This window comes from Coffea arabica, chromosome 4c, assembly GCF_036785885.1.
Source record: "Coffea arabica cultivar ET-39 chromosome 4c, Coffea Arabica ET-39 HiFi, whole genome shotgun sequence".
In the NCBI taxonomy this organism is placed as follows: Eukaryota; Viridiplantae; Streptophyta; class Magnoliopsida; order Gentianales; family Rubiaceae; genus Coffea; species Coffea arabica.
In genome coordinates this window covers 5,060,731-5,082,204 of record NC_092316.1, presented here as the reverse complement: position 1 = coordinate 5,082,204, position 21,474 = coordinate 5,060,731, and the positions used below count along the sequence as shown (strand labels likewise).

At 36.5% G+C, this 21,474-nt stretch overlaps 4 protein-coding genes across 5 annotated transcripts; all 4 read right to left on the bottom strand.

Annotated features, from left to right (window-relative positions):
- Nucleotides 1–1,805: 1,805 nt before the first annotated feature.
- On the bottom strand, nucleotides 1,806–4,345 carry LOC113741210 (ras-related protein RABA6a). The gene is made up of 2 exons (XM_027268704.2): nucleotides 3,800–4,345; nucleotides 1,806–2,415 (listed from the first exon to the last, which is right to left on the bottom strand). The coding sequence occupies exons 1-2, from the start codon at nucleotides 4,024–4,026 to the stop codon at nucleotides 1,971–1,973; spliced, it is 672 nt and encodes a 223-aa protein (XP_027124505.1). The 5' UTR covers nucleotides 4,027–4,345; the 3' UTR covers nucleotides 1,806–1,970.
- A 2,771-nt stretch (nucleotides 4,346–7,116) lies between these two features.
- On the bottom strand, nucleotides 7,117–8,008 carry LOC140005180 (calcium-binding allergen Ole e 8-like). Its single transcript, XM_072045656.1, has one exon. It carries the CDS (start codon nucleotides 7,900–7,902, stop codon nucleotides 7,360–7,362), a length of 543 nt encoding a protein of 180 aa, XP_071901757.1. The 5' UTR covers nucleotides 7,903–8,008; the 3' UTR covers nucleotides 7,117–7,359.
- A 3,249-nt stretch (nucleotides 8,009–11,257) lies between these two features.
- LOC113742354 (uncharacterized) lies at nucleotides 11,258–14,500 on the bottom strand. 2 transcript variants are annotated; one of them, XM_072045655.1, is made up of 2 exons: nucleotides 13,906–14,306; nucleotides 11,258–13,774 (listed from the first exon to the last, which is right to left on the bottom strand). In XM_072045655.1, exons 1-2 carry the CDS (start codon nucleotides 14,158–14,160, stop codon nucleotides 12,203–12,205), a joined length of 1,827 nt encoding a protein of 608 aa, XP_071901756.1. In that variant the 5' UTR covers nucleotides 14,161–14,306; the 3' UTR covers nucleotides 11,258–12,202. The 2 variants fall into 2 exon arrangements, with proteins under 2 accessions (XP_071901756.1, XP_027125986.2); XM_027270185.2 differs by having other exon boundaries at nucleotides 11,258–14,500.
- A 2,083-nt stretch (nucleotides 14,501–16,583) lies between these two features.
- On the bottom strand, nucleotides 16,584–18,191 carry LOC140005179 (thaumatin-like protein). Its single transcript, XM_072045654.1, has 3 exons — nucleotides 18,013–18,191; nucleotides 17,475–17,852; nucleotides 16,584–17,089 (listed from the first exon to the last, which is right to left on the bottom strand). Exons 1-3 carry the CDS (start codon nucleotides 18,077–18,079, stop codon nucleotides 16,785–16,787), a joined length of 750 nt encoding a protein of 249 aa, XP_071901755.1. The 5' UTR covers nucleotides 18,080–18,191; the 3' UTR covers nucleotides 16,584–16,784.
- Between the last annotated feature and the right edge of the window lie 3,283 nt (nucleotides 18,192–21,474).

Below are 21,474 nucleotides of genomic sequence, written 5' to 3'. Positions count from 1 at the left end.
GTGACAGTAATTTTTCTTTAAATGTCTCGGTAATTTAAGAATAATTTTCATTAAATATCTCAGTATTTTTTTTTTTCCAGACAAGTGAAATTTAAGAAATAGGGAGAAGACTGCAGAATTAGAAGGCAGAACCCTTATATTTTCTGGATCTCAACTTTAATCAATGAACTAAAGATTTCTCGATAAACGTCTGAGTATTTGTAAATTAATAAATCAAAAAGGTTAATTTATGAGTTTAACTACAAATAAATCAGCTCTTGGTTGGATGAAAACTTTTGTAATCTAAACATATGAACGCTTCCTCTATTTAATATGAATTGTTTTGTGAAATTAAAAAAAAAAAACTGCACAGATAAACTTGAATGAGACAGTAGTGATTTAAATCTATTCTTCTTTTGTTAAAAATTAGGAAGATTAAAAGCAAATTCCAGACATAAATTTTAATAAGACAAAATTCTTCAAGTTTTAAATTTTAATCTCTACTTGTGCAACATCGCCGATTGCTACAATGATCGAATTCTTTAGCACGCAATAAAATACCTACAACGTGTTGGTGGGCACTTCAGATAGGAAAGGATACTTTGCTTCCAAATTACGTGCATAGATATTTATGATGATGATGATCGCATGTTGAAAACATAACTACAAACTGCCCGAATGTTTTTCGCCCCACTTTGAGGGATCAAAATATATTTAGATAGGCTGTCATGTCAATTCAAGTGCTAGCTAACTATTGCGAGGTTTGGAGGAAGGATCACTGGCTAGAACACACGGATTAACTTCAGTTTACACTTCTGAATTTGTATTATTTTTTTTTATTTTGTACTCTAATTTTAATTTTGAACACTTTAAATTTTTAATTTTTAAGTTTGGACGCTTTGCATCTTAAACTCTCATGTTTCTCTCATTTAGGTTCAATCAATGACTATGTTCGCAAAACTAACAAAATAAAGCCCAGCGAAAATTAATGACAATGTATTGTTTTGTTCCAACTATGATTCTTTAGTTTTTTTTTTTTACCATATTATCATTTATTATAAGGTTTCAACAACTAATATTGTTACCAAAATTAATGAAATCAAAGATGGTGCAAATTAATAATAACGTATTATTATATGTTTGCTACGATATCTTAGCATATTTTGATTATTTTCGGCACGTTATCATTGATTTGTTGGATCCTTCATGTTGTTAATCTTACAAAAATAGTTATTGACTGGATTTAAATAGGACAAATTTGAGAATTTAGAACGTAAAGTATCCAGAATTAAGATTTTAAGGCGCAAAGTGTCTAAAATTGAATTTTATAGTATAAGATAAAAAAGTGATACAAATTCCGATGTGCAAAGTGGAGTTCATCCCTAGATTAAATATCAAGCTCTAGTTTTTTTTTTTTTTTCCGAAAACGATAACAATTATATAACCTATTCTATCCTAAATTAAAATTATATAACAATTGTATAAATATCAAGCTCTAGTCAATTGTATGATCTCTTGTTTGACAGAGCAAAAGCATGCGAGAAAGCTACATCGGTCGAAAGAGAATGAAAAGAAAAAGAATATCGGCATACTAAGAATCCTAAATCTTGATTTAATTAATCACTGATTATGGACAGTTCTGCACGAGGGACATCCAACTCTCCTCCTTTGCTAGTTTGCTCTTGGTTTATCTTAAATTCGATATATTGATAACCAAATTCAATTTCTAGAAATTGTGCAATTCTCAAGTAACAAGTAGTATAACTTTGGTGTATGATCACTCTACTCTGCAAATAAAATCGGAGGAAACAAGGCTAAAAAAAAAATGCAGGAAATGAATTCTGGGTAGTTTCTATTAGAGTTAGATCAAACAAAACCCTAATGTCTCCAAAATTCAACCATAAATCTGACAAGGCATAAGAGATGATGTCAAAGAAAAAAGATGTAATCTTTTGTTTGCCGTGGTCCATTTCTCTACCAACCAATTAAACTCAATAAGAACAACAAGTAGTAGTTTGTTTAGTAGCAGATACTTCATCATGATCAATAAAAATGATTTCCTTTTTCCCCTGAAGAATTGGAGCAGGTAATTCATTCATCTTGGCTTCTAAGCTTTTCTGGCTTGTCACTTCATGAATTTTGGCGATCATTTGGTTAAATGCATCTTCCACATTCAAATTTTCCTTTGCAGACGTTTCCAAGAATAATAGGCCTTCAAGCTGCGCAAGGCTCTGCCCATCTTCTAAATTGACCTCTCTTGAGCTTCCCAAATCACATTTGTTGCCAACAAGTACTACAACCATGTCCGAGCAGCCAAATTCTCTAAGCTCATACAACCATTTTTTGAGGTGTTCAAAAGTTTCTCTTCTAGTAATATCATACACCAGCAAAGCTCCTAATGCCCCACGGTAGTATGAACTCGTAATTGCTCTAAATCTGTTCAAGAAAAGGAGAACACATTCACGTCAATTAAGGTCGAGTCACAGAGCCAACGGTCTCTTGGGCTGTTGGTACCATCGAGACACTTTAAAGTCATTTAATTGTGGCTACTACTTTCAAGTGACTTCCTCGGATGGAATGTCGTCGTCGACTCCCCTCTTCTTAAATTAGACTAGAATAAATTATACTACTGTTGTCGTTGCGACAAAAAAAAAAAAAAGGTCGAGTCACAGGCTATACTTACATTTCTGTTATCAATGTAGCTTTAAATGTCCCTTTAAGAAATACTTAAAGAAGCACCAAACAAGAAAACAAATTAAAGAAAGAAAAGAGGAGCCTGAGGAAAGCTGCTAAAATGACTAGAAGACAACTAACTTATCAACGTTGCCATCTTATCAACATAGCAACTTTGTTTCAGATGAATGATGATGTTTCCTTGTGCCTCCCGTGAATCCCATGGCTAACCAAACCATGGAAAAACGAAAAAGTGTAGGTTACTAAGTGCCAAAAATAGGAACAGATACATCTAGATTTCCAGATAAGGATGTTAGATCATACTAGTTCTTACCTAATTTATGATGGCTGGAGTTATAGTCTTTATCTGTCTAGGGCTAGAAATTTCCTCCCTCTTGCCAATCCGGTTAAGCAGGAATATCCGACATTTCTATATAATGCTTCTGCTTAATAACCAGCTACAAGTTATGAATTCATGTTTTATCATTTATGGACCATCCAGAGTTTTCTTGTATGGGCAGGTCTACATAAATGCAACGTAACTGACAAGATTATGAAACATCCATATTTAACACAGTACATAAATCAAAGCACTGTAGACAGGCTAGTGTAAGCATAAAGGATCCTCCTCCATTATAGGGCAATGAGCAATGTCAATCACAAAAACAAGGCCGGCAACACTATTGATTTCGATGCAATTGGGATGAGCATATGATGTTTTATTCCTCGCATAAAGACAGGAGAAGAATAACATGTTTTGCATCTTAAAAGCATCTAAAGAAAGGATTGCCTCAATTCCTAACCAAATTCCAAACAAAACTCCAGTCATGTTCCCGGAAAAAGGCATACTTGGAGAGTCTTTCGACGATTATCACTCACTAGTTTCCCATGAAGAATGAATACCGCCCTAGCAAGCACCTATTCCTATCAAAAAGCGGGAACTCAATTCCTGTAAATCCAAACCTTTTTTGAGATTTCAGACTATAAAGGATCATTGATTTTTCGTCTCCCCTTGATCACGAAGTAGCCGATATCACATCAATTCCAGAGTATAAGAATCAAATTTAGGTAACAAAAGCCCAACTCAAGAATCAGTTGACAGAGAATAAGAGCTCAAGAAATGAAGTGATCAGCTGATAAAAAGTACCTTTCTTGGCCAGCAGTATCCCAAATTTGAGCCTTGATGACCTTGTCACCAACCTTAACATTTCTATAAGCAAATTCAACCCCTATGGTTGGTTTGGAATCCAAGTGAAATTCGTCCTTAGCAAACCTTGAAAGAAGATTAGATTTCCCGACAGCAGAGTCACCAATAAGAACAGCCTTGAAAAGATAGTCGCACTCTTCATCAAATGAATCAGCTGCCATGTTCATCAGAAAGAAACAAAACCAGAAACTAAAAGCAAAGAACCAAAGAGGGTTCGATTTTTCGTAACGATATCAAGAAACTCAAGCATGGTCTGTTGTCATCATATCTTTCTGCAAATATAGAGAAGCAATAAAATTTAGGACTCTCAAGAATTGGCTAAGGAGTTATTGAGTGGTACCATGTGATACCATTGATAAAGCATGATGGTTGTTCAATCCTCCTGTCACGGCCTGCTTCTGTTGGCGATTTATATTGCTTAATAAACAAAGATCGAAAGCCCACTTTGCTTTATCGCCGTATTCCCACTTTCTTAATTACCACTACTACTTTACAAGTGACAAGAACGCATTTAAGGTTCCCAAACGACCAACAGAATTTCGACATGTGTTCTGGAAAAAGACTTTCGAATTTTTTTTCGGGTTCTGTTGATAACCATTCAGGTGATTTAGCAGCTGGTGACTTGCCCTTATGGGCGGGGTGTTGAACTTGAAAACCACCAAACTGTGAGTTTATCAGTGGTGGATCTTGCAAGTGAAATTTTCAAACATGAATAGGTAGCTTAAGGATAAAGGAAGAAAAACAGCTATCATTCCTAATAATCTCTCTTTTTTTGAAATTAGTGCTTGAATTTGACTAGCGATGACTATCCAGTAATATCAGCAAACTTTTAATCCTCTCATTATTATTTTGAATCCAAAATAAGAAAATAGATAAGTTGCCATGCACTCCCTATCCCAAAGTACATCTATCTAAAAAAGACACACACTTAATTAGTCTCTCACATCCAGCGCAAAATTCTATAGTCACTACAACAATAATTTGCCTAAAAATTTTTCTACTTGCTTCAAAATAGGGATAAAAATTAATTGGCAAGCTTTTTGTGGGTCTTCATCAAATTGGGATCAAAGTGAGCCACTGGCCATTTGGTCCAGTGGTCATCACCATCTTTGGTGATGCTGGCGGTCAGGGTTCAATCCTGCCTTTCACAAACTTGCCACTTTATGTGGCTGATCTTCTACCTCCACGGGATAGCTTGAGCGGTCCGCTCCCCCTCCTTAGGGTATGGCAACCTTCCTGACTTGTCCAGAATTTGAGTCCCGTTGTTAACGTGCTCGGTGTGGAGTGGGGCCTCCTCTCCCGGACCGCAGGGGATTAGTCGTTTTTTTTTCTTAAAGACTGTTCTTAATTAACCCTGAATTATGTTTCATATTTTGTATAATTTGTTTCCTGCTTTAGTACAGTATCGTGCCAAATTCAGGATTTGTATCCCTCACAGTTTGGGATAGGAAGGGAATAGAAATGGAAAGAAGGTTAAAAAAATAAATAAATAAATAAATGAATAGTATCGTGCAAAATTTGGGCTTGGCTTTGAGATATGAGAACACTAGTGGATTTGTTTGGATTGTAAGTTATTTGGGATTATTTGGAATATTTTTACTGTAGCACTTTTTGTGATGTGATGTATGTGAGATAAAAAGATAATTGGGAAGGTAAAAAGGTGTATTGAAAATTGTAATGATAATGTAAGCAAATAAAATTGGGTAAATAATGCTCAATCCAAACAAACCCGCATGCCTTTTGGTCTTCATCTAAGTGTGTAAGGAACCCAAATTGTGGACCCATCCATACAGCACCAACCCATATGGCAATGTCCTACTTTGACTGGCCCAAATACCGTAACCATGGATGTGAACTCAGTATTACAGTCGTATATATCTTGCAATACAATACACCAATTCAATAATGTTTGTTTGGATAGAGATTATTTGTCAAATTTTATATGCTCATTTTATCAATACATGATACAGTATTTTATTTAAAAAGTTATTTTGAATAATTTACTATTATCCAAACACACTCAGACGAAACCAAAGTCACCTCAAGAAAATACATAAAATCACAAAGAAAAACAAAAGATGAAGACAACTTTTTATGTTAACCGATTGCTTTAAACAACTTGGCTTGGTGGTCACCGTCAAACACTTAAATCTTGGTGGCATTGGAACCCACCAAATTGCTGCTATACGTGACTGACTTCAGTGATTTTCTTCGATAGAATTTCTATTCACATCGACTCCCCCTTCCCTAGAATTTCTATTTTATTTAAAAAGTTATTTTGAATAATTTACTATTATCCAAACACACTCAGACGAAACCAAAGTCACCTCAAGAAAATACATAAAATCACAAAGAAAAACAAAAGATGAAGACAACTTTTTATGTTAACCGATTGCTTTAAACAACTTGGCTTGGTGGTCACCGTCAAACACTTAAATCTTGGTGGCATTGGAACCCACCAAATTGCTGCTATACGTGACTGACTTCAGTGATTTTCTTCGATAGAATTTCTATTCACATCGACTCCCCCTTCCCTAGATTAAAATACATTAAATTATAAAAATATTACCGTTGCGACGAAAAAAAGATTGCTTTAAACAACTTGCCTGAGTTGTCCACCAAGAAAGATTTAAAATCTCTGCCTGCACTGCACTGTAATTTGAGGGTTTAAATGCTGCAATTTAAAATTACAAAAATCCAGAGATGCATGTGAGTGCACTCCACTGATATAAGATAGGCCCCTCTCTTTAATCCATTATTTAAGAGCGCATTTCCCTCTGAAGTAGAATAGCGATGCCTAGGACTCATCTTCACATATGCAAATAAATTCATTTCTTGAATTAGATCCACAATTTCCCCCTGAAGCTGCACATGCAGCCAGGGCAGCATTATACCACAACCATGGAATATGCGAGAGCCCTCACAGTTCCAGCTGAGTTGAGGCTAAACTAAAGTTTGGCAAGGTCTACTGAAGCGGATAGCAGATTGATTGGCGGTTTGACCGGCCGGTTTGCACTGGGTTTTAAAACCATGCATTCGGTTTTTCTTCAAACCTGTACGGTCGCACAATTTTCTTCCCTCAGCTTGTCTGTCTTTCCATTTAATAAGAGACTGGCTAACCAGTTTGGTCAGTTAAATATTTTTCAATTACGTATGCATCAGTTACTAATGACTGGTATGAAAGTTGCTTTTTTAACAAAAAAAAAAAAAGATATACTACTCTGAAAAGTAAATATGTGTTTTCTAATAATAGAAAGTTAAAAGATCAACTTGCATATTCATTAAATAAAATTTTTTTTAAAAAAAAAGAGTTCTGGAACTGCAATTACAACGAGGTAACTGAAAGTTTCCTCGAGCCAACAACGCTAATCACCTATTTACGTGATCATAGCCCTAATTAGCTGAGCCACAGATATTTTCTAATCTTGCTCCTAAACTTATTACCGAGAGATGGGGACGCAATTCCCTGTAGACGCGCCCCCCCTGAAAATCCGTGCGCCTTATGCCTTCTTGCTATTGGTCATCATGATCTTAAACTCTTGGAAGCTAACTCTTGCATCCCCATCTTCATCGACGGACTTGATCATCTTCTCGCAATCCTGAACCGAGCACCGCTCGCCAAGCCGAGTCAGGATCAGGTGCAACTCAGTAGCCGAAATGAAGCCGTCATGGTCCTGATCATACAACTCAAATGCATCATGAAGCTCCTTGACGCCACCGTCCCCACCGTCCGCGGAGCCGTAGAGGGAATTGCTGCTGCAGAAGGCGGTAAACTCCTCGAGATTGATGAAACCGTCTTTGTCGGTGTCAATCTCTACCATCATGCGAGAAATCTCATCGGGAGAGGTGTCGGATCCCAAGGCTTTCATAACTCCGGCGAGCTCCTCCGAGGAGATCTTGCCGTCGCTGTTCGCGTCAAACCGTTCGAAGACCTTTTGCACCTCGTCAGCGTCCTGAAGGTACGCAGACGGCTTCGAGGAATTAGAGTCAGCATTGTTCGTTGTGGTTGTTGCCATTGTTGTCGCCTTTGATTCTGGATTCATTCTTCTTCTTCTTCTTTTTTTCTGGTAAGTGCTGGAAATGAGAGAGGGAGATTTGTTTTGTTGAGAGTGGCACAGAATAGCTGGGATGTATCCAATACTTAGTTGCATTTTATTATATATATATATAGAGGGGATGGGAAGGAAGGGACGCGGCCCACAGGGATAACGGGAGTTAAAGGACAAAATTGTCACTGCGTACGTGTGTGTCGACCTGCGTGTGTGTGGACGTGCACAATTACAGGTGGAATCGATTTTCTTTTCCATTACATTTTTTAAATTCAACAAAAAATTTAAATTATATATTTGTTAGCACATTTAAATTATGCTAAATTTATTCATGAATACAAAAACTTACAGTAATTGCACTTGCATTTTTTCAAATCAACATCACTTTTGTCAAAAAGATAAAAAATTTAGCAAGTTGCTAAAATTTTGGTCAGGCTTTATTTCTCTTTTTCTTGACTCTTCTTCATTCTCAATTTTTTTTTTAACTTCAAGGAAGAAAGGTAAAAATAAAGAAGGGTTAATGCAGACAATCCCTATAGATAAGTTAGGGTAGACAAGGGAAGAATCCATTATCTGTAATTGTTTTATTTAAATTAAAGTGTTAAATATATTTTTTTTTCCTTTGGTATTTTCTAAATAAGTGTATTTATCAGATAAAAGGTGATAAAATTATGGTTTTAAAAGAATAGTACAAAAAAAGAGGCTGTCCAAGTTTAGACAAGGGATTTGCAAGTACATGTTGACCCCGTTTGAAATCTGAGTTTTTTGAAAATTTATTTAAAACTTTACTGTAGTGCACCGTGGAAGTTTTTGAAAAAATTTTTTAAGTTGAAAAACTTTTATTTAACTTTTCTTTGTTTCTTTGTTTCTTTCTTTTTCTCTTACTCTTTCTTTTTCTTTCCTTCCTTTTTCTTTTCTTTCCTCTCTTCTTCTTTTTCTTCTTCCCCCTTCCCTCCTCCCTTACCTCTGCCTTCCCAACAGCCATGGCCCTACCATTTTTTTTCTTTTCTTTCTCTTTCTTTTTCTCTTTCTTTCTTTCCTTTTTCTTTTCTTTCCTTTCCTTTCTTATTCTTCTTCTTCTTCCCCCTCCCTCTTCCCTCGTGGCATTAGACCTCTGCCTCGTTGAAGAACCAGCAGCCATGGTACCAAATTTTTTTTCCTCCCCTCTCCCCCTTTTCTCCCTCTTTCCTCCCCTCTCCCCCTCTACTCCCCTTCACCCTCCTCCTCTCCCTCCCGAAGCCAGAGAACCAGCAGCCATGGCATCCCGATTTTTTTTTTTTTTTTTGCTTTTTCTCTCCCCCTTTTCTCCATCTCTCCCTTTCTCCCTCCCTATTCCTACTCTCCTCCCTTTCCCCCTCCCCCTTTGCCCAATCCGATCGCGTGACCAGATCGCAGCTAGGAAAAATGGAGGGGGAGGGGGAGAGGAAGAAAGGAAGGAAAAAAACATGAAGGCCGGCGCCGGAATAGGTGGTCGGCGGAAGTGGTAGCCGGCGATAAAGGTGTGGTGGATCGGGGTGGAAGAGAAAGAAGAAAAAAAGAGAAAATTTTTTGTATATTAGATATTTTGAAGTGTGTACGTTAAAAATTTTGATAAATTTTTTTGGATTCTTGTAGTTAAAGTTTTTAAAAAACTAGTAGCTAGAAAATTTGACGAAAAAACTCGGTTTCAAACAGGCTCCTCAACTTACTCTGTCCTTCTCGCACATTTTTTTTTAACCCATCTTTTTCCGGTCCACTATGGAAGTTTCTCTTATACGCAAGAACTTTCTTACACTTATACGTAAGAACTTTCTTTATGATATCTCAGATTATTGGACCAGAACTAGAAGGCTGGTCTTCTTGTTTCGTGGAAAATGTCCACCATTAGGGCAAGTGGAGATCATTTGAGTAATTATTGGCTTTGTAAAAGTTGCCCTAAAATAAAAAAGATTAATTTTTTATACACTAACAGCATCATTTGATAGATGTTACATACGCATGATTAAATTTTAAATTTTAATTAATGTTATTTAGCATGATCTCAATTTATTTATATTAAAAAAAAAATCTTTACACTGTGTTTGGATTGTCAAGTTATTCTAAATAATATTTCGTTTGCATCATAAATACATTTTCTAATTCATTTTTTTATATTTTCAACTATTTTTTATCTCACATACATCACATTACAAAGAGTGTTACGGTAATTATTTCAAATAATACTCTCTTTCCAAACACACACTCAGAGTATTTAAAAAAGTTATCCTAAAATAAATAAATGAGAAAGATAAGGCAGAGAGTGAGAGAGAGGCATTTTATCATCTCCTTTCTTATTTATGAAATAGTCCCTCCTTTCGCATTCATGGTGAGGCTATAAGCCAAAAACCCTGAATCATCTCCCTTACGTGCACAAAAGATTATGCCAAAGGAAAAATATTCACCTATTATTCAACGAATTTCACCAAATTTCCCTTTTTTGCAAAAGCAGAAAAAAGAATAATCCAATAGAGTAGGAAAAGTAGATGTTCCCCAGGCCGCGTGGGACCGATGGACTATGGAGATGTAAAGTCCACGATACCGTGTGGGAGGCACGTGTAGACCAAAGCGTGGGCAGGACGTGTATGACGTGGATGGATTCTGCGGGACTGTAAATGATTTATTATTCAAAGCAAGCGAAACGTCGCGATCTGTATAATTGCCATTCAAAACCCGGAGTCTTTAAAAGTCAGCCCAATTTCTATGTCAATTTTACTGTTTAGGCGGAAAGATTTGTATTGTTTATTGACTAATTACAGGTCGTTGGCAGTTAGTTATAACATGGGGGGCACACCGTTTGGGGGGGAAAAAAGGGGGATATACCAGAGTATCCTAGGCTTCATTTGGATTGATTGAGAAATTTGATGAAGATTTTTTAAATCGCTCTAGTAATTGGAACTATTTAAGAAATATTTGAATTTATAATTTACTAATTATCAAAACATGTTTTAAATATAAGAATATTGATAATTTATAAATTAAAACATCTTCTAAGTAATCTAAACAAGTATTGGAGATTTGAAATCTTTTCAAATCCTCCATCAAACCCCTCAATGCAAGCGCAATATGATAATTTATAGCTAGGTAAGAAGTTGATTACTTTCAAGTGTTGGTTAATTAGGTCAATATAAATCAAACTAGCTCAATTTCACTTGTATCCAACAACTTCTTCTCGTTGATCGCCTCCATTTTAAGTTTAATTTTGCTAAAACTGGATTATCTGAATTTCTATCAAGTGCATCCTTTTTCTTCTTTTGATTTGTCTTAAAATAATCTCTGCTTTATAGCTTTATCGAATAAAAAGTTTTCAAAGAGTGAGCATCACTTGCTCTTCTTCTTCTTCTATTTTTTTTGGCATACCAATAAGGTACTATGCCGCCTGCCCAAATCGATGTTTGGGCTATTCTAAATATTCCTGTCAAATTTATTGACGGTCAAACTGATGCATCTAATTTCAGACACAAATCTAAGTATTGTATTTTTTGACCAAACAAAAAAATTTTCATAGCCCAAGAAAGAATGAATATCCACCTTTGATCGATATTCATATAATGCGAAATGAATATCCACCTTGATTTGTATCATGCATCCCCCTTTGATTGGTATTCACAAAATATTCCTCGTATAATAGTCAATCGTTGATATTCTGATACTGAAAAGTATATTCCAAAGTCGGATGATTTTCAAAGAAAATTTGCTTCAGAAAAGTTGATAGGCAGTTGGTAGGTAGGACGGCTCTTGCACCCTTTTACAGCGTGCATGACGTACTACTGCCGTTTCATTATCAATTTCCCGACTTCATGGCCGGCAACCATTTTACTTTTTGCTTCTGACCAAAGATTGCATTGTTCTGATAGGTGAAACTTCTATGCAGGAATTGTATTCCACTCAAAAAAGTTGAGATCCAGGATCACCTATTTTTCCCTGCCTAATCTCAGCTTCAGAAGATGTATTTTACGCCTTCCTTGTCAAATACAGCTTATTCCCAGGGGTATACGCATGATCCTCCTCTAAAACTGCTAGGGAGGCTGTTACAGTTCTGAGGTTCTGTATACTACAGTAACAAGTAATCCAGGGACAACTTTTAAATCCATCAAGGCCATTGACAATGTTAATTTTTTGGGATCCCTTCTTTATTTCCCCATTGAGCAAAATGCCTGAAATTTTAGCTTGGATTCCAGTATGAATCTCCAAAGCCGTCTGCTCATTGTTTAGTACTTGTTCCTTTCCGCTTATTTACACCCACAAGGGACATCATTCATCCTCCAAGTTCAAATTTTCAGCTATTAAACTCTGGAACATGGTCTCCGTAATCCGTAGTGGAATCCTCGCCATACTGATTTCTCCCATTGCTATGCAACTTATCAAGAAGTCTCCATGTTACGGGATCTGGAGCTACCCCATTCTTTCTCATCTCCCCCAAAATCTGATAGGCTCCTTTCTTCAAGCCTAATTTGCAAGCATAATCAATGAGGATATTGTAGTTCACATGATTGAGTACAGCCCCGCAGTCAACCAATTCATAAAGGAAATCACAAGCCTCATCAAATTTGCCAGAGTCGCAAAGCCCTCTAAGTAAGGCTGAATATACATAATTGTCATGGACTTTCGAGGGCCAAACAATTTCATCCCAGAATCTCTTAGCATCCTCTGTTCGCTCAGAGTTGAAAAATCCCTGAATAATTACAGTGTAAGTTGTACAATCAGCAACAGCCCCACCAGCTACCATGCTATTAAAAATCTCCATCGCCTCATCTACCCGGCCTAGATTAAACAACCCACGAATAAGCGCATTATAGGTCAAAACAACAGGTCTAACACCATTACCAGGCATCTCACTTCGGAACAGATGAAGAGCTTCTTGAACATTTCCTACTTCTAACAGACCGGAAATAATGGTTGTGAAGGTAATAACATCTGGAGCACAAAACTTCCCGGCCATCATATCTTTGAATACTTTAGATGCCTCAGCAACTCTCCCTGTTTTGCACAAACCGTTCACAACAGTATTGAGGGTAATTACATCAGGCTGACACTGCTCTTGCAGCATTGAAACAAGTCCATTCAAAAGTTCAGTTGGATTATGCATAGCACAGACAGCTCTCAGGTAAATATTGAAAATCCTGGTCTTCTGCTTCGCTTCCTTATTGCTCAACATAATATTGAGTACTTCCTTGGCTTTAACAAGATCGCATTCACGACAAAGACCCTCTACCAAGTGCTTATAAGTAAACTCCGAGGGCCCGTATCCAAAGTTAATACCTTCTTCCAACAACTGATACGCCCTAAAACAGTCACCCTCCAAGCAAAGGCCATGTAAAATCGAATTATAAGAAAGGAATCCTGGCGTAAAGCCTCTCTTTCGCATCATGTAAACAATCCTAGCAGCTCCGTTGAACCTCCCATATTTGCAAAGTGACTCAATCATTTGGCCATATGCAAACTCCTCCAGCACACCCTTCGCCTGAGGCATTTCCTCAGCTATCTTAAACACCTCATGAAACAACCCTTCTTTACATAACGAATTGATCACATTCCCAAAGGCTGCATTGTTAACAAGCTTATCCTCCTCATTTCCCATAACCTCCCAAAGCTTCCCCATCAACATTTTCCCCCTTTCCACATCACGTTTCCGGAAAACCCCTTCAATCAGAGCACTGTAAGTCATAGTATTAGGCAGGACTCCTGCTTCACGCATTTCATCAAACAGTTTATTCGCAACATCAATGTCTCCAATTTTACAGTACCCGCCAATCAAGCTGGTGTAGGAAACCACACTGGGCAAATGCCCTCTCTTCCTCATGTCCCAAAATAGCTGATGGGCTTCCGACGGCTTCAACAGTCTGCAAACCTGATGAATCAAACGGTTATAATTCATCAAGGAAGGAACAAAATTTGGGTTGGCATTGATCAAATGATGAATCACACCCAACGTGGCATGCGGCGTAGCAGCGTGGAGCAAACGGGCAATGAGGACATTACATGTTCGCTCGTCCAAGAGGTCGGGTTGGGAGGTGATGAAGAGAAGAAGCTGGTGGTGAGCTTGGGCGTAGCGGTTGGCGTCGCAGAAAGCGTGGATAATGCTGCTAACGTTAAGCGCATTGAGACGGTACCCGCGAAGGCAAATGTGACTAAGAAGGTGAAGAGCAGAATCGACGTCCCGGTCAACGGTGCAGAGCTTGTGAATGTGCTTGGTCCAGTAGGATTGATTGGTTGGGGTTTGATCGATGTTGTCATGGTTTTCAAAGCTGATATTGAGGTGGTTTGGGAGGTCGGTTTGGCCCTGGAGGGAGAATGTGGAGAAGAAAGAATGGGATGCTGCGAGAGTTACGGGGTTTAACGGAGGTTTTGGAGAAGAGATGAAGCGGAGGTGCATCCTGCGATTACGAGTTAGAACTCGGAACTCCCCATTTGTAGGGAACTGGGAAGAGGTCAGGGGATGACCCATCCCCATGAGGGCTCCTTATAGGTGACTTGATTTGGAGGCTCATAAGCCCCGAGAGCCAGGAATCAGAAAAAATTGCAGTCAACCAAAAGTCTAAGAGGTAATGGAATAGTAAAAATGCGGAATAGATAGGAGGATCAAATATTTTTAAAAGGTGTATTCAGAGTCAATTGTAATGTAATAGTTGAAGTTTTTGGAGATGAAATGGGAAAATTTGTCATCTTGTGACCCAAAAAAAAAAGAAGAAAAAAAGACTCATTTCATTAATCATAGAGGCACCCTCAAGCTTAATGGACTCTTAGACCTAGGGATGGCAATGGGGGCGGGTGCCCCCGCGGGGGGCTCTCGGGGCGGGGGTGGGGGCACTCCCCCGCCCCATCCCCCGCCCCGCCCCCCGCAAAACAAAAAAAAATATAAAAAAATATATAATTATATATAACATGTAAGTTAATTAGTTATAAACTTATGATAATGATATTATTAGTTAGATATATTATATAATGTATATTAGTTTATGTAATATAATTGATATTATCAATTATATGAATAATTCTACATGTTTACTAATATAATTTATTAATTAGTTATACTAAATTTACTTTTATATTTATACTAAATTTCTAATTACACTTAATAGAATAACACTTTTTTCTCAAAAAAAAGCACAAACACAATAATGAATTAGTGATTGCATTTGTACTAAAAGTGAAAACTTGACTATTTTAGTTATATTTATTTTATCATATTGGATTGTATTCAAATAACTTCTGTTTGATTGTTTTTATGAGTTTCAATTGTAAAATTACAATGAATAATAATTTGGTGATGTGTTGATATTTTAGTACTTGATTATTTATTAAAATTTAATTATAATAAAATTATATAATAAAATTATATTAACCCCGCGGGGGAAACGGGGCGGGGGCGGGGCGGGGCGAGCAGGAGGCGGGGGACGGGGCGGGGGACGGGGGAGGGGACCCCCGCCCCAACCCCGCCCCGTTGCCATCCCTACTTAGGCCGTGCTTAGATTGCTTGTTTCCGTAGAAAAATATTATCGTTTTCCGTGATCATATTTTCCTATCACATTTTTCCCTCACATATATATAGTAATTTTTTCATGAAAAATGATGGAAAATGCAATCCAAACACAACCTTAGCTTTTGAGATTTTACGCAGATGTGATGGTCATATTCAATTTCAATGAACCACTTGGTTGGCTCAAGAAATAACTACTAAGAGGCTCAAGAAACAACTATTGAGTCCTTTTTACGGGTAGATTCAAGATTATTGTGTAGTTCTTTTTACTTGATAGATTCAGGATTCAAATCTTGAATTTGACAATTGCGATTTTGCTGTTGGATTCAGGCTTGAATCTTGAATTTGACAATTGCAATTTTGCTGTTAGATTCAGGATTCAAATCTTGAATTTGACGATTGCGATTTTGCTGTTGGATTCAGACTTGAATCTTGAATTTGACAATTGCGATTTTGCTATTAGATTCAGGATTTTGCTGTTAGATTCAGGCTTGAATCTGACAATCGCGGTGAGAGATGAGAAAAATTAAAAAAGAAGAAGAAAGATTTCAGTAATTATACACTTCATTCTTTCTTATTATTATTATTATTGGTAACAATGTTTTTGTTACTTTAATTTAAGAGATTGCCCCAAACAATCAGTTGGTGTTTACACGTTTTAACCTTTTCATCTCTTCCACAAAAAAGCCTTTTTATCACAACCTTGTAAAACTAGTCCAAGTACAAATCTGTCGCAACTCTCGAATGATGTCCGGATGAATTGGAATCGACTGAACCGAATTCTTGCCTTAGATGAAGGTTGGAACATGCACTAGAATAGAAACACAACAGTGGTAGCGGTGCCACAAGCAGAATTATCTTCTCTTAGCCCAATTTGCCGTCAATGATGTGACCCTGCCCTCTTCTACTGGGCCTAAAACTTGCAGCACAGCTCCCCTAGGAGCCTAAATAGTCGCACCATTGATTGCTCCCCAATAAATTTTGCAAAATTAATGGCATAGAAGATTGTACTACTTAGAAAGTGAAGCAATTTTAGCAAATTAAGCATTTTTGTTCTCTTTTCCTTCTTGAATCTTGGCCCGTTCAATTTATGTCATATGGGATCATGTTATATTTTAGTCGATGCATATCTCCTTTTTCTCCATCTTGCCATCTTCCTGTAGCAGCATTCATACCAGAATTTCAGAACATACTATATATTACGGTAACATTAATTATGAATAGCAAATGCCAAGTGCCAGAAGCATTGCTGGACTAGTACAATAATATATCTCAAGATAATAGCCGTATTCCAGAAACCAACTAAAGCTAAGAACAGAGTAGAATTGCAGGAGAGACCTAAATAGTAGTAGTATATCTAGCGGTACTAAGTATGAACTAATTACTTATGGTGAGGACAGAAAGTGACCAAGTAGTTTCCACCGGTGCAAGTGGCAATACTAGTGGGATCATCATAAGCATAAGAATAGGCCCTTGGACAAGCAGCCTTGAAGATCTTTGAATATGCTGTGGGCTTGCAAGATTGTGGGTTCCCAAAGCTACCTGTACAGCAATACCTTGGAGAATTGAATGCAAAACATGCACTCTTACAGGCCACCACTCTTCTTTTGTCATGAGACCTCACTTGGAGCCCCACTGGACACATCATGTTCAGATCACTCACACATCCGGCATAGCTGCATTTGCCTGTAGTAACAATGATACCATTAATCAACATCATTTACTGGTCACAACTATAAACTAATACTAGCAAACAACAGAAATGAACAAAAAGACCACCTTGACAAAATAATGACAAGTGACTTCTTAGATTCCAACAGTTTCACAATAAAACACCCCTAGAGTTCAATTTTGAGCCAAAAGGGTTTTGTTTGGACCACATTATTGTCTTCGTTATGGTATTAAATCCAAGATTAGCAAGCTGTCATTTAATAGTTCGGACAAAAAAGATCAGAGGGCTAAATGCACAATAAATAAAAAAAGAATTCCTGCAAGCCCAAAGTGTTGGAAAGGTAAAAGTAGGAGGACAGGATTGGATTGTTGAAGGGCTCGAGAGGGCCTATTTTTTCACCTGAGCCTCGGAATGGGGTGATGGAAATGGCAAGATTGTAGCCATCAACAAGGCTAACATCATAGAAATCTTGCTCATTGCCTAGAGTGATTTCAGCTAGGGTGGCTGGAGGAGTCCCGCCAAGGCCATTGCAAAAGAGAGAACCGCCGCAGTCCCCAGTGGCGCAACGGCCACGACCAGAGGCATCAAAAGAGCAGCCGTGACGACCCCAGAAGCGGCCGGACCATCCTGCTGGGAGGCGTAGGGAGTATGATCTGTTCGGTGGAAGCTTGAAACCACCACGCGCTAAAATGGGCTTCCCTGCACTTGGCTGAATCCCTGGCCAAACTGGATGGCTGCACTTGTTATAGAATGTCATTGTTGTAGCTGATACCTCAACTGTTTCACACCATTTTTCCGGCCCAAACAAGAATTAAAGCAAGAAAGAGCGCATTTTTCATTAGTAAAAGAACATATATTTATAAGATAAAAGACAGTACATTTATGAAAAATGTCCAATGGATACAAAATTTCTTTGTCAAAGAACAATGTGTTGTACCTGAATGATCTAATAAGTGAAGTGAAAGGAGGAGGAGAGCAAGAAGATTTCTCAGCATTGCATCCATGGCCTGAGGCTCGTGAGAAGCTGAGAAGGAAACGTGCAGGGCTTCAAAAAGGACAAAACAGAAGTAGTGGAGAGTAGTGTCCCGGCAATTCTTTTGGTTTAGATCTCCTTTTGGTCACAGGGGAGGGTCATTTATAGGAGAAAAGGATGGGCAGCTTTATTTCAAGTGGTCAAGCAAGTACTTTAATGGGTAATTTATTTGAAGGGATAATATCAGAAACCTCCTCTGAGATTTCTCTTATCATCACTTGGTACCCCCTTTTACTTTTGTTTGGATAGGGTATTATTTAAAATATTATTTGAAATAATTAGTGTAGCACTTTTTGTGATATGAAGTATGTGAAATAAAAAAGTAATTGAAAATATAAAAAGGTTGGTTGGGAAATGTGTTTGTGATGCAAGTAAAATATTATTTGAAATAATTGAGGTATCCAAACACTTCCTAATTTTTAAAAATCCTAAATTGCCCTTACACTTGCTAAATAATTTAGGTTTGTTTGGATAGTGTATTATTTGGAATAATTACTGTAGCACTTTTTGTGATATGATGTATGTGGGATAAAAAAGTGATTGAAAATATAAAAAAATAGATTAAAAAATGTATTTGTGATGCAAGCGAAATATTATTTGGAATAATTTTGATATCCAAACACTCCCATAAAATCACTTTGTACTATCAATTTTGATATCTAAACCACTTTGTTCATTTCAAAAAAATCATCACCTCAAAAATAATCTATTATTGTACTATCACATCACAATACTATACCCCATAAAATATAAATTTGAAAAATAAAAAATATTTGAAAAGAAATACACTTACATCAATTTAATTATATATGTTCAAAATCGGGTTCTTATGAATTTATTTTTTTCAACATCTTCATAATCTTTGCTCAAACCATTAAATTGTACTAATCATTACAAAAATTAACTCAAAATAAGTAAATAAATTACATCCCACTTTATCAAAATCACGAAAAGTAAATGATAAACAAAATTTAATTTATTATAATTTATAGATAGAATATTGTATAGTCATTCAAAAAATATGAGTAAGAGAAAATGATAAAGAAAAAGAAAAAAAAGGAAGAAGGTGACTTTCGTTTCTTGTTTTTAAATGTTGAGATCCATGTATTTGATATGTTGTAAACTATGTGTCAAATGAGAGTTAATATAATCTTTTTATAATTATTATGGGAGGTAAGTAATATTTCTAAAATTTTAGAAGTATCAAGTGATATTAAGAGAAACCTCAAGGGAGTTCTCTTATATTATCCCTTATTTTGTACAGTGGTGATAGGCAGAGACGCAGAGGCAGAGGGATTAACTTGCAAAGTGCGATTTAGGCAACCAATTTAATTGTGCATGTGAACGTGTTACTACTATGCTGGCATGCAACAATTCTGCGAATACGAATAATGAAATTACTAGTGTTAGATAAGGTGAATCAAATCAAATGTTAATTTAAAAAAATGAATGGAGTGTCAAATATTTGTGAATAAAAAAAATGCATGTTTTAACTGGTGTTCATTAGACATTCTTTTATATGGATGTTAGATGTTCATATTATATTAATTGGGTGTTCTTTAAGATGAATGTGACGTGTTTATATTTTGAAAATATAATACTATTAGAAAAAATATATAAATATAAAATAGGATAATAATTGTTAGTGTGTGAATCCATATGATAATTTAGATGTAATTTAAATGTATTAGTGAGCTTTCGTTTGACACTCGTTAAAAAGATCAAAAAAGAAGGAAATTAAATGTAGCGAAGATGAACCAACAGGGGGTGGGTATCGGTTGGACAGCCACTCCGTGCACTATTTGGTTGATCCGACGCGTATGTTGCGAATCAATCATATTTTTATTCTCACCTGCTCTGCATATTAACGGGTACCCAATTATCAGATATTTGCTGAAAAAGGATTAGGTCAATGAGTACTCACATAGCCTCACTCATTATTTTTTAAAATTTATTTATACTAATTTAGTTTTGTATTTTACATATTCATTTAAGACTCAACAAAGATTTTTCTCAAAAAAAAAGTCTACTACTAAAAAGCAAACATTTAAAAAGAATATAATAAAAAGGAAAAATTAAAATAATTCAAAATCAATGAAATTTTGAAATAGATAGTACTTTGTTTTTAAATATATATTCCATATCAATTAAACTATTTCATAAAAAAAAAGATTATGATCTTTGCAAATGAATCTTGTAAATAAATTATAGTCTCTCATATGTTTAGCTAGTTAACTCTAAAATTATTATTTTATAATATGTATATAAAAATAAAAAATAAAAAATATATATGTGCAGGACGCGTTGAGCACCCACGTATTTTTAATCTCGTAATCCTAATCCGTTCCACATAAAAGAGGTTACCCAACACTCTTTTGATTAGATCAAATAATACAAATCAAGCATCCTATTTTTTGGATTGAATAGGATCTTTTTTTTTTTTTACGACAACGATAATATTTTTATAATTTAATATATCTTAATCTAAAGCCTAAACAGGTTGTGTATAAGGGACTAATAGATCATATTTTTTCGAATTGAATAGGATCTTTTTTTTATGGCAACAATAAATATTTTTATAATATAATCTATTATAATTTGTATGGAGGAGAGTTTAAAGAGATTGTATATAAAGAGTTAATAAAGATAAGAACATGACTAAATTAAACAAGTATCCTGCTATTTTTAAATTTTTTTTCAATGCAGATGAGGTTCAAATCCCAATTTATTATTCAAAAAAGAAGGACTGATCCTTTTTTATGGTTAGAGCCAAAGCGAACATAGCGAATTTTTTGATCAATGGGTATTTTTGCCCGCTCGTGTGAACCAAGCAGTAGTACTATGCACCGGAAGCATTATGATGGGAACTGATTTAGGGAGGAGAATTTTGGGGCAGTGCTTGGGAGCTGGAGGACGGGGAGGGGCGGGGGCTCTGTTTAGTGGACTGTGGAAAATGGAGGCATCAAGTTTGATGATGGCACAGAGCCCAGTATTCGAGGGGTGTCAGAGGGTCAGTGGGGGTAAAAGTTGTCCGGACCCGAAGAAAAAGGTAACAAATTCACATGCTCAAGGGAATCCTTCTGCTTCCTCGGCTCCACTGGTGAATACTGACTGGTGGCCCTATGCTAACAGTGCAGCACAGCCACAAAAGGTCTGTTCAACAGCATTCCCATTTCCAACCTTTCTCCATTTGTTTGTGAAAAATCGTCTCTCGCATTTCTAGTCTTGTGCATCCTCAACTATTTCTCGGCACTTGATAGCTCTTGAAAATCTATTGAAAAATGAGAGTCGAATTGTACAACTTTACATCACCTTTTCCCCCTCTTTTCTTGGGTTGAATCGACCAAAACTCCAAACATATACCAT